Here is a 12,375-nt window from a genome sequence, read left to right as displayed (position 1 = left end):
GTGAAGTTGTCAATCTAAAGCTATTCTTATCATAATTATGGATAAATATACTACAATAAAACATCGACTTTTATTTTCTGCACGCTAGATATGCCTCTTTTGCCACTGTGCGGTGGACTGCGCATATTAGCGCTACACAGTGGAGGAATATTCAAAACTGCCAGACTTACGCACTGAAGAATGCAACAGCGTGCCTCCTCATGGCACCAGTGGAGATGAAGATTTTACCGGTACATTAAAACAACAACATGTCGTCGAGGCAATAGCCGCCTCAATTCAAATTGGGCCCGAATTGAAGGCGTGATACCCAATACACGTGGATTGGAACCGCATGACACGCTGTATTTGTTTAGCTGCCCAGCTAACCCCTCTCACCTGTCTCCTGATTCTTTATGGACGCAGCCAGTTCATGTTCTAGAATTTCTGAATCTGGATACTGAAGAAGCAGACCCAGATAGCTGACTAAAATATATGTACGAACGAACATATTTGCGTTGCTACAACAACAACAACATCCAATATATATCTATCTCCAGTTCCAGGAAAGTGGATGCTTCGATGGGATGTACCCACAGATCCACTGGAGTTAGATGAGTAGGTTTGGCGGGGCAGTTGAAAACCTGCTTTGTGTCGTGCGGGCCCATACTGCATACTGGGCAGAAGTCTTGTAGGGCGCGGTCGATTTCCACCCAATAAGAATTTAGGCGACTGCAATATCCCGAGCGCAGTTGAGCCAAAACTACTCTAATTTGTCGTGGATGTATTTCGAGGAATTTATTCCCACTATAATTTCGTAAGGCCTTGGCAACTGCATCCGTGTGAATACTATTTAAACCTGCTCGATACGCTTGTTGATCTAGGGGTTCTCTCCTGTATCGTTGGACCTCTCCCTCTAGAGCATGGATATCCTTTCTGATCTGCCTGTATGTGTCGGGCCTACCCACAAGATGGTGATTGGGATGGCTCACACGGTAACATCCAAGCAGTTACTGCAACGAAAGCATCTCATTGTGTTGCTTTACTGGAAGAATATTTGCCTCCTCATGTAGATGGTGCACTGAAGACTTGAGGAGGTACCCTGTTGCTGTTCTCAGGGCGGCATTCCGGCAAGTATGAATCTTTTTCCAATTCGTATCACATAATCCCGGGGACCAAACTGGCGCCGCATAGCTTACCACAGACCGACCTATCGCGTTATATGTGGTCAACACGGTTTATTTATCTGCACCCCAAGTGCTGTTGGCTAGAGACTTGATGACCATGTTCCTACTTTTCAGTTTGTCGCAGATAGTTGTGGCGTGCGCGCACAACTTGAATGTAAATGTGATCCCTAAAATGTTGGGGCAGTTTTTGGTCGGAATTCTGCTACCGTCGACCACGACATTCAATTCTCTTCCAAACTGCGCTGTCCATGTGGTGAACATAGTGGCTGTGGATTTTGTGGGGGAAATCTGCATATTCCTCGAATGAAAAAAGGTGGTAAATCGGTTAAAGAGTTGTTCAGTCTCTCACAGATGTTATCAGGACAGGTACCTGACGCCAGGATCGTGCAATCATTCGCATACGTTACGATCTCGATGCCGTCTGGAGGGGGTGGAATACAGGAGAGGTAGAGGTTAAACAGTTCCGGAGATATCACCCCACCTTGGGGAACTCCCTGTTTCACTCTACGTGGTTTGGACTTCTTGTTCCTGAATTCCACGTACGACTGGCGTCCACACATATAATTGACTATCCAACGTTTCAAGCTTGGCCGGAGGGTTGTCTGCTCAATGTCCTCAAACAGCGTGGAGTGCCTGACTGTATCTAAGGCTTTTGATAAGTCAAGTGCCCCCATCATTGTTCCATCGCGCGGCCGTTTCTGGTTGAGACCTTGACAGATATATGTGGTAATGGCGTGCAGCGCAGTTGTCGTGCTGTGCTGCTTACGGAATCCATGCTGATGATCGGCATCTTGATAGCTATTTCTGATACTGGGGAGGACTATGGCCTCAAGGGTCTTTGCTACGGGCGACAAAAGCGAAATCGGCCTGTACAACTCACTTTTGCTGGCATCTTTGCCGGGCTTTCGTATTGGGACCACCCTGCCCATTTTCCAGACTTCGGGAACAAGCGACAAGTTGAGAACTTTAGTGAGATACTCCACTCCCGGCTCATCCAGCTACTTCAGCATTACCATGGAGATTCCATCAGGGCACAATGCTTTGGATGATTTAGCGTTCCTGATGACATTGGCAACATCATCCATTGTAAACTGTGGTGGTTTCTCCTCGGCAGGAAGAGATCTGATGCACCTTGTGGTCTTCTTTACAGCAATATAACGTTTATCATGGACATGTCTATGCCTCCGGACATAATAATCCAAAAGCTTTAAAAATCACACGGTTACCAACTGGTGGGACGATTATTATCGAAAGGATTGTCTGACATTTCTCCAACCTTTGCACGCCGTTAGAAGTTGGACTATATCGGACGACTCTTTCGCCGAAAAAACCAATAGTTCGATTTGATGCTGAACCCTTTGAATCCAAATAATGTGCTGGTTAATATCTACTTTGAGCTTTACTTCAAACCGAGGCATATTGCTTCAAACCGACAAATATAGAAATTAGTTCCCTTGAAAAAAAAAACAAACTACCAACAGAAATGGATAATTTTGATCTACAATTTTCCGATGCCGATCTTGCGACGGGAAATATGGATGAAGCAAATGCTTACTCGTCGCTAGATGTAAACAATGCCGAGGAAAATATGCCTCCCATGGATTATGCAACTGAAAGTGTAGAATATGGCACGGGAAGAGTTTATGGTGTTTCGGGCCCAGTGGTAACCGCCGAGAATATGATTGGTGCAGCCATGTATGAACTGGTACGTGTCGGCTATTCACATTTGGTAGGTGAAATTATACGCCTTGAAGGTGATATGGCGACAATACAGGTTTATGAAGATACCTCCGGTCTGGCAGTGGGAGATCCTGTTGAACGTACTGGCAAGCCGCTGTCCGTTGAATTGGCTCCTGGTATAATGGGTAACATCTTTGACGGCATACAACGTCCCTTAAGATCAATTCATGAATTGACCCAATCCATTTATATACCCAAGGGTGTGGATATTAAAAGTTTATCACGTGAAAAAATGTGGGATTTTGTGCCTTGTAATATGCGCATTGGTTCGGTGGTTACCGGCGGTGATATTTGTGGTTATGTTGTGGAAAATTCGCTGGTAACTCATCGCATAATGTTACATCCCAGGGCAAAGGGACGGGTAACCTATGTTGCTCCGGCAGGAAATTATACCATTGTTGATGAGATTCTGGAAACGGAATTTGAGGATAGCAAAACCAAACACAAAATGTTGCAAGTTTGGCCGGTTAGACATCCCAGGCCAGTGTCGGAGAAGTGGCCTTCAAATTATCCATTGTTTACGGGGCAGAGGGTAATAGATGCCCTATTTCCTTCGGTGTTGGGAGGCACCACGGCCATACCTGGTGCTTTTGGTTGTGGTAAAACCGTTATATCTCAAGCTTTGTCGAAGTACTCCAATTCGGATGTCATTATCTATGTGGGCTGTGGTGAGAGGGGCAATGAAATGTCTGAGGTTTTGAGAGATTTCCCAGAACTGTCGGTGGAAATAGATGGTGTTACTGAGTCCATAATGCAACGAACTGCCCTTGTGGCAAATACCTCCAATATGCCCGTGGCTGCCCGAGAAGCCTCGATTTACACCGGCATAACCTTGGCGGAATATTTCCGTGACATGGGTTACAATGTTTCAATGATGGCTGATTCTACCTCGCGTTGGGCTGAGGCATTACGTGAAATTTCAGGACGTTTAGCTGAAATGCCAGCTGATTCTGGTTACCCAGCATATTTGGGGGCACGATTGGCCTCCTTTTATGAAAGGGCAGGACGGGTAAAGTGTCTGGGAAATCCCAAACGTGAAGGTTCTGTTTCCATTGTGGGTGCCGTTTCACCACCTGGTGGCGATTTTTCAGATCCCGTTACCTCTGCCACATTGGGCATTGTTCAAGTCTTTTGGGGTTTAGATAAAAAATTGGCCCAGCGTAAACACTTCCCCTCCATCAACTGGTTGATATCATATTCGAAGTATACTCGAGCCCTGGATCCGTATTATGATAAGAATTTCCCGGGTTTTGTTCCATTGCGTCTAAAGGCAAAGGAAATCCTACAGGAAGAAGAGGATTTATCTGAAATTGTACAACTAGTGGGTAAGGCTTCTCTTGCGGAAACCGATAAGTTGACCTTGGAAGTGGCAAAAATGCTTAAGGATGATTTTCTACAACAAAATTCCTATTCAAGCTATGATCGTTTTTGTCCCTTCTATAAGACTTTTGGCATGCTCAAGAACATCATCACATTCTATGAACTGGCCAAGCAGTCACTGGAAATGTCGTCCACAGCCAACAAGGGTCAGGAACAGAAAATCACTTGGAATAAGATTCAAACTAGCATGGCGGCTATACTTTATCAATTGCAATCAATGAAATTTATGGTGAGTATGGAAAGCTAGGTAAATGAGGTGAGAAGTTCAAAACACCTGTTTAACTTGTAGGACCCCCTTAAAGATGGAGAGGATAAGATTTTAGAGGAATATGGTCAATTGAATGATTCCATTGAAGTGGCATTTGGTAATCTGGGTGCAAGTGATTAGAGAGGCAGCTAACATTTGTTTATGCCGTGTGGATATCTGAGTTTTCTTTCGAAATAAAATCCCAAAACTTTGTGCAGACATTAAGGATTAACTGTATACATTATGGTAGACCGATTTTCTGGCGTAAAGGAAAGAGAGAATAGTTAAACAGGGATCTATTTGTAATATAGAGTCCACTTACACACGATAAACATGGGCAGAACTTCTTAAAATAAACTGAGATAAGATTTGTCATTGGTCCTTCGAGCCGGATCAATGGCCGAAGAAGAGAGCGCTGGAAACTAGTCTATAGTTTGTCCTTAAGGAAACGGATAGTCAATCATGCCGTGTCCGAATGAGGGGGAAACATTTTGAGGAAGAAATAGAGAGATTTCTTGGATTCATCAACTGAGCGATGCAAGAGATTAATGAAACACAGTCTGAAGAGTACCACGGCCGGTTATATGCACCGGATTGACTCGGAGGAATCTTCAACCAGGGACGGTCACCTCAACATAATTTGTGTTCGTATATTTGTTCACCATGCGAGCGGCAATATATCCTGGAATATCTGCTATTTTACTTTCGCACTTCCGAGGTAGAGTTGCTTAATGTGTACTTAACGCCGATGAATATATGTGTTCCGCGTTATATGCCTGATATTAGTCCGTTTTTGGAGATGTAGGGGACTTCAATTCAAAAGCCCAGGATTTATCTTGCTCCCTCTTTCATCTCAAGTGGACACAGACCTCCCCGTGGTGTCACCTGGGGAACCGCCTTTAACAGCCGTTAAAGGTAGTGAGCTTACACGCGCGTTCACCAATAAGAACGTTAAAAACTTGGGTTTGGGCGTCGGGTTAGTAACCCACCCCTAGAAAAAAGCAGCCTACTATGAAAAAACGAAAGAAACGAAAAACGAACCCCTCTAAAGTTGACGACCCCCGCAAACGTTTTAAGGACCACGATCTGCGAATCTGCACCTGGAATGTTCGCACTCTTTATAGAGAAGGTGCAGTTTACACATTGGCAGATGTACTTGAAAAGTACAAGGCCGACATTACTGCCGTACAGGAAATACGATGGAACGGGAAAGACGTCACAACAACACCTAAAGGTGACGCACTGTATTATAACTGCCATGACACAAAGCATGAGTTTGGTTGCGGATTTGTAGTTGGCCGGAGGTTAAAACACCTGGTCTCCAGCTTAACCCCAGTGAATGAAAGACTCACTGAAATTCGATTAAAAGCAAAATTCTTCAACATCAGCTTTATTTGCGCTCATGCTCCCACTGAAGACAAGGACGAACAGACCAAAGATATATTTTAAGAGCGCTTAGAAGAAACTTATGACCGTTACCCTGCCTATGACATTAAAAGAAACATCTGACGATGGTATGAGGCTGATAGACTTTGCAGCTGCAAGAAACATGGTAGTTAGCAGTACCAGATTTAAGCATCTCGATATTCATAAGGGCACCTAGCTGTCGCCAGATCAAAGAACAAGAAATCAAATTGATCACATTGTGATAGATGGAAGACATGCATCAAGCGTGTTGGATGTACGATCGTTCCGAGGTGCAAACATGGACTCGGACCACTGACTACCTTGTTGCAGCAAAGGTACGTACCCGTCTAAACGTTGCAAATAAAGCACGAACAGATACAACGCGGAAGTTGGACATCGGTAAGCTGCAAACACAACACATAGCCACAGCATATTCCACTCAACTGGCCCAACTGCTTAATCAAAACACTCCTTGTCCCGATAACATATCAGAACAATGGCAAAACATTACCCACTCTATGCAAACAGCCGCAAAATCAGTACTTGGATACCAGAGACCTCCACCAAGGAATCCATGGTATGACCACGAGTGTCGCGGCATATAGGGCTACTTTACAATCAGTAGCAACGCGTAGCGCACGAGAGAGGTATCGGGAGAAAAGGAGAGAGGAGAAACGTCTTTTCCGCAGGAAAAAGAGAGAGATGGAAAAGCGGGAGTGTGAACAAATCGAAATGTACAGGAGCCAGAATGAAGTCCGAAAATTCTACCAAAGAGTGAAACATCAAAACTGATGGCTTTGGAACTGACACATCCTCCTGTAGAGACCAGCAAGGTAATCTGGTAACTGATACAGATAGTGTGCTAAGGATATGGAAAGAGCATTTTTCCACACTGTTGGTATCCAATAGTAGCGAAGTCGACAATGATACCACAGATCCAATCCCAGAAGATGGTATTGAATGTATACCACCCGGCCAAGATGAGGTAAAGACAGCAATAAACCGGCTGAAGAATAATAAGGCAGCAGGAGCTGATGGCCTACTAGCCGAGCTGTTTAAAACCGGAGGCGACGCGCTGATAAGGTGTATGCATCAGCTAGTTAGCTCCATCTGGCAGGAAGAACGCGTACCCGACGATTGGAACCTGAGCATGCTGTGTCCCGTCCATAAGAAAGAATATAAGACTTTATGCTCCAACTATAGGGGCATAAGTCTTCTCCCTATCGCCTACAAGATAGTTTCAGGGATATTGTGCGAACGACTAAAGCCCATGGTCAACGAAATAATTGAACCATACCAATGCGGCTTTAGACCTGGCAAGTCCACCATTGACCAGATATTTACCCTGCGGCAAATCCTGGAGAAGACCCAAGAGATGCAAATCGACACATACCACCCTTTTGTCGATTATAAAGCAGACTTCGACAGCCCGCTACGTTCAAGGAATGTCTAAATTTGGTATCCCCGCAAAGCTCATTCGGCTTTGTAAAATGACTCTAACTGACACAAGATCTTCAGTTAAAATAGGAAAGACCCTCTCCGAAGAGTTTTGTACCAAAAGAGGTTTCAGGCAAGGAGACAGCCCTTCGTGTGATCTTTTCAACATCCTACTAGAAAAGGTTATACGAGAGGCAAACGTCAAAAGAAGTGGCACAATCTACACCAATAGCCACATGTTATTTGCTTATACTGATGACATAGACATCATGGGACGATCAGTAAAGGAAGTAACCGATACCTTTATGAATGTCGAAGGAGAATCTGCTAAAGTGGGTCTGGCGGTAAACGGCGAGAAGACCAAGTTGAGGGTGTCGACGCGCAATGCGTCCATTGAGATCGGACCAACTGTTGATGTTGGTTCCTATAATTTTGAAGTAGTAAAAGACTTCGTATACCTCGGCACCTCCGTAAACCCAAAGTTGTAAAATAAAAAGAAGAATTGCTACTTTGGCTTAAGTAAGCACTTTAAAAACAAAGCCACAACTCGTCAAACAAAAATAACGCTTTACAAAACGCTGCTACTACCCGTGCTGATGTATGGTTCCGAAGCCTGGGTACTTGCGCAAGCAGATAAGGAAGTGCTTGGTGTGTTTAAGAGAAAAATTCTTCGAAAGACCTACGGACCAATCTGCGTTCAGCTGTATCTGCTATACAACGACATCAATATAGTTAAACGTATCAAGATGCAGTGATTGCGTTGGCTAGGCCATATAATAAGAATGAGCGATGATGAACCCTCTAAAAGGGCGTATAAATTCGAGCCACAAGGCGGTGCACGCAGAATTGGCAGGCCAAAGAATAGATGGCGCAAATAAGTGGATGAAGAGATGAAAAAAAGTGAAGCACGAAACAGAGAGCATTGGAGATCATTTCTTAGTTCGGTCTATGGAACAAATGTTCTGTAATGGGCCAGCTAAGTAAGTAAGTAAGGGGTCTTCAATGCTCATCATTAACTTTTGCGCCCTAGAGGAATACAGTACTGGTCGAGCAAATTAATAGCTCCAAATTTGGCACGGTGAACGAAGAGGCTCCTGCGATTGCCATAGTTCTGACATCATGTCATTTTGGTCATTTTGCTTGGCACAGAACACCTTCCCATCGTAGTCTCCACTTGCAGACCACACTACTTTGTAACCTTTGTAATCTTTTCTGAATCATGGAAAACCTGATCAGCAAGATCTCCGAGAATTTACAAATTACTATTTCAAAGAGGTGCCTAGTCCCTCAGATCCAGAGCTGACGTCACTCGTCACATACCTGCTGATCGATTACATACAATTAGACAACATTCCTCAGAAGAGTAGATGGGATTAATAAATAAGCTTGATAATCTTCGCCGTACGAACCCTGAAGACCCAAGAGTTTGGGAATTTAATGTCGAATTCAATAGGCTTGACTTACCAAACAATGCTTCAGAGAGCTGTCCAATCCCTCAGAACCTTCTGATAGCTGAGAGAATTAAATAACGGAAATTATATCAAATTTCTCAGCAGAGGCAATGGGAATAGCGGATGAGCGTGATGAGCTTCGTCGTACGTACCTTTAAGACCCAATATTTAAGGAACTTATTCCAGAAGTTAACAGGCGAAAAAAGTGACCAGATAACCTGAAGCAATGCTACATTAGTACAAGATTAAGTAAGTTGTGGGTAACGGTTAAATCACAGCAAAATTTTCTGGAAAGATAAATGGTAGAATGGCTTTTATTTTCCGCGGCGTGGCAGTGACAGATTCGAAGAGATGCGTGTGTTATTTTAACCGGCAATCTATAGAGCAAGCCGAGTGTGATAGGGCAAATTGATGGGGGGCTACGCAGTATGATAGCCCTCTCAGCCGAGGGTGTACCAAAATAATCTACGATGAGCAGTGTTGCCAATGTCATCCGAAACGAGAAATCATCCAAAGCATTGAGCCCACAAGGAATCTCAATAGTAATACTTAAGCGCAACTGAATGAATCCAGGGTGAATATTTGACAAGTCTCCTCAGTTTATTGTTAGCCACCCATATTGTACCAGAAGCCTCGAAAGTTGACAGGATGATCCCGCTATTGATGGCAAAAGAGGCGAATCGTATAGGCCGATTTCCCTCCTGTCGCCAGTTGAGGAAAATTCTAGAGGCATGATGAGAAGTAGTTTCCCAGTTCCCCAACATCAACATGGATTCCGGAAAATGCCTAGCATATGGATACGACTTCCTTGCATGTGTGGACGCCAGTCGTTTTTGGAATTCAGGCCCGTAGAGTGAAACAGGGAGTTCGTCAAGGCGGGTGATATCTCCAGAAATGTTAAACCTCTACTTTTCTAAAATTCCATACCCTCCACATGACGTAGAGGTCATAATGTGTGCGGATGATTGTACGAACTTGGCGTCGTGTACTATCATGGATAACATATGTTATAGGTTAAATTCAAGTCGTCTTAGAGAAAGCGGCCATAAGTCGTATGCCCAAGCCACAACTATTTGCGACAAGATCAGATCAGTAGGAACAAGGTCCTCAAGTCGCTAGGCCTGTGGTAAGATAGACGCCGCCAGTCTAGTATGCATTTGTTAGCGCTACGCAGTTGAAGAATATTCAAACCTGCCAGAATTCCGCCCGAAGACTGCAACAGAGTGTCTCCTTATTACACCAGTGGACCACATTCATGAGGACACAAATTTTTTATCGGCTCAAACTTCCCCCTGGAGAGAGATGTCTGACGGTACAAGTGAGAACCTCTAGATCAACGAGCCTACCAGGCAGGCCTCAATCCCACGGCAGCGGGTTCTCTGTACCGGATTGACCCGGGTCCACACAACATCAGCGTTCCAGCCAGCGGCTGCCACCTCAGTGTACATGTGTTTGTATTTGTTTCGTTTTTCTGTGCTGGGAGCGGCATATCCCGGAATGTCTGCTCCGGATTCTTTTGGTCCGTGCCGGGATGGAGGAAAACCCAGGACCAATATATTTGTGCTCGGTTTGTCACATCCGCATCTTCCCTCATATCCAATCTTCGGTGAGATGCAATAGATGTCAGGAGTGGGTGCATTTAAGGGGTTGCTCTGCATGCTGCGCGAACACAGCCCCCAGTGAGTCGTCGTCGTCAGATTACGAAACTCAATCGTCGTCGGATTACGAAACCCCCCGCAGTCCCCCCAACAGCATACGCACGCGCAGCATTTAACACCAGTCGTTGTTGTTCCTATCCCAAAAAATGCATCCTTTTTGCAATTTAATTGCAATGGGCTCCGAGGTAAGATCGATGAAATCGTGGACTTTATGAATCGGAAGAAGATCAAGGTCGCGGCGGTGCAGGAAACCATGCTGAACGACCACAGCTCAGTACGTTGTGATGGTTACAACGTAATAAGGAAGGATCGCACCAGATGTGGAGGTGGGGGATTAGCTTTCATTTTGCACCAGTCTGTTCAACACAGACCTATCTCGCTTGAACATGCCTCTAATGACCCGTACATGGAATGTATGGGGGTAGCATTCAGGTGTGGAACTGCCGAGATAGAGTTGTTGAATATATACATCCCGCCGAGAAATAGATGTATTTCAGATTAAAAGCCTGACATAAGCAGACAAACATATAAGCCCGCTTTTGGAAGGTCATAATCGTCTGGCCCTGGGGGACATGAGATGTGGCATTGGGCCCTCTGAAACGAGATGTATAGCGCTGGCTAAGCAGATTGATAGCTTTACGTTTTGCTCGGTCAATGATGACGCCCCTACCAGAATTAGAGGAGCGTTTCACAGTTCGCCAGACATTACCATCTTGTCACCTGGTCTGACAAATGACGTCACCTGGCAAACCGTCATTTCCCTTGGATCAGACCATCTCCCCATAATTGTCTCCATCAGCAGACTAACCGATTTCATCACCTCTGAACGCCGCACATTCGTTAATCATGGGAAAGCTGATTGGCCGAGTTTCAGAGAGTTCACCAATCACTGCTTCAGAGAATTGCCCAATCCTTCTGATGTTCGGGTAGCGGAAAGGACGTTCCGAGACATCATCAATGCTGCAGCCGCTCGCCATATACCTGCTGGTCGAATACCCGAAGTAAGACCAAATTTTCCAGCAGAGGCGACGGGATTAGCAATTGAGCGTGATGAACTTCGTCGAACCAGCCCCGACGACGCCAGAGTTAGGGAGCTGACACTGGAAGTTAACAGGCTGGTCGGCGAACATAAGCGGAACAAGTGGTTAAATCATCTGAAGAGTTGCAACATTGGAGCCGGTATAAGTAAATTGTAAACAACGGTTAAGTCACTCTCGAACCCCGGAAGGAGGGATGACAGGACCTCAGTCACGTTTGGCGACGTTACGTTTACGTACGACCCGAAGAGGTGTGCAAGTTACTTCAATCGACTGTTTGTCGAGCACCCCGAAAGTGGCAGGGCGAAGAGAAGATTGTTACGTCGCATTAGATCTCCTCCTGCCGAGGATGAACCACCACAGTTTACAATGGATGATGTTCCGAATGCCATCAGGAACGCTAAATCATCCAAAGCGTTGGGCCCTGACGGAATTTCCATTGTAATGTTAAAACAGCTGGATGAGCCGGGAGTGGAGTATCTAACTAAAGTTCTCAACCTGTCGCTAGCCACCCTTATTGTTCCCGAAGTCTGGAAAATGGGCAGGGTGGTTCCGCTACTGAAGCCAGGGAAGGATGCCAGCAAAGGTGAATCGTACAGGCCGATTTCGCTTTTGTCACCTGTAGCGAAGACCCTTGAGGCCTCAGTCTTCTCCAGCATTAGAAATAGCTATCAAGTTGCCGATCATCAGCATGGATTCCGTAAGCAGCACAGCACGACAACAGCGCTGCACACCATCTCCACACATTTTTGTCGAGGACTCAACCAGGAGCGGCCGTGTTATAGAACAGTGATGGTGGCGCTTGACCTATCAAAAGCCTTTGATACTGTCAAGAACTCCACGCTGTTCGAGGAC

At 45.2% G+C, this 12,375-nt stretch overlaps 1 protein-coding gene across 1 annotated transcript; it reads left to right on the top strand.

Moving 5' to 3' along the window:
* Positions 1-2,590: 2,590 nt before the first annotated feature.
* LOC141397074 (V-type proton ATPase catalytic subunit A-like) lies at positions 2,591-4,744 on the top strand. Its single transcript, XM_073972936.1, has 2 exons — positions 2,591-4,512; positions 4,573-4,744. The coding sequence occupies exons 1-2, from the start codon at positions 2,647-2,649 to the stop codon at positions 4,669-4,671; spliced, it is 1,965 nt and encodes a 654-aa protein (XP_073829037.1). The 5' UTR covers positions 2,591-2,646; the 3' UTR covers positions 4,672-4,744.
* The last annotated feature ends 7,631 nt before the right edge of the window (positions 4,745-12,375 follow it).

This window comes from Musca autumnalis, unplaced genomic scaffold (assembly GCF_047663935.1).
Source record: "Musca autumnalis isolate F117 unplaced genomic scaffold, ASM4766393v1 scaffold_3, whole genome shotgun sequence".
Classification (NCBI taxonomy): Eukaryota; Metazoa; Arthropoda; class Insecta; order Diptera; family Muscidae; genus Musca; species Musca autumnalis.
The sequence above is the reverse complement of the archived record's forward strand: the minus strand, read 5'-3'. Positions and strand labels throughout refer to the sequence as shown.

What these genes read in the sequence shown, in the direction of transcription:
- LOC141397074 (XM_073972936.1), top strand. Translation starts at nt 2,647, where the DNA reads ATGGATAATTTTGATCTACAATTTTCCGATGCCGATCTTGCGACGGGA. An exon ending in TGCAATCAATGAAATTTATG is followed by an intron (nt 4,513 to 4,572) that starts GTGAGTATGGAA and finishes TTTAACTTGTAG; the next exon opens with GACCCCCTTAAAGATGGAGA.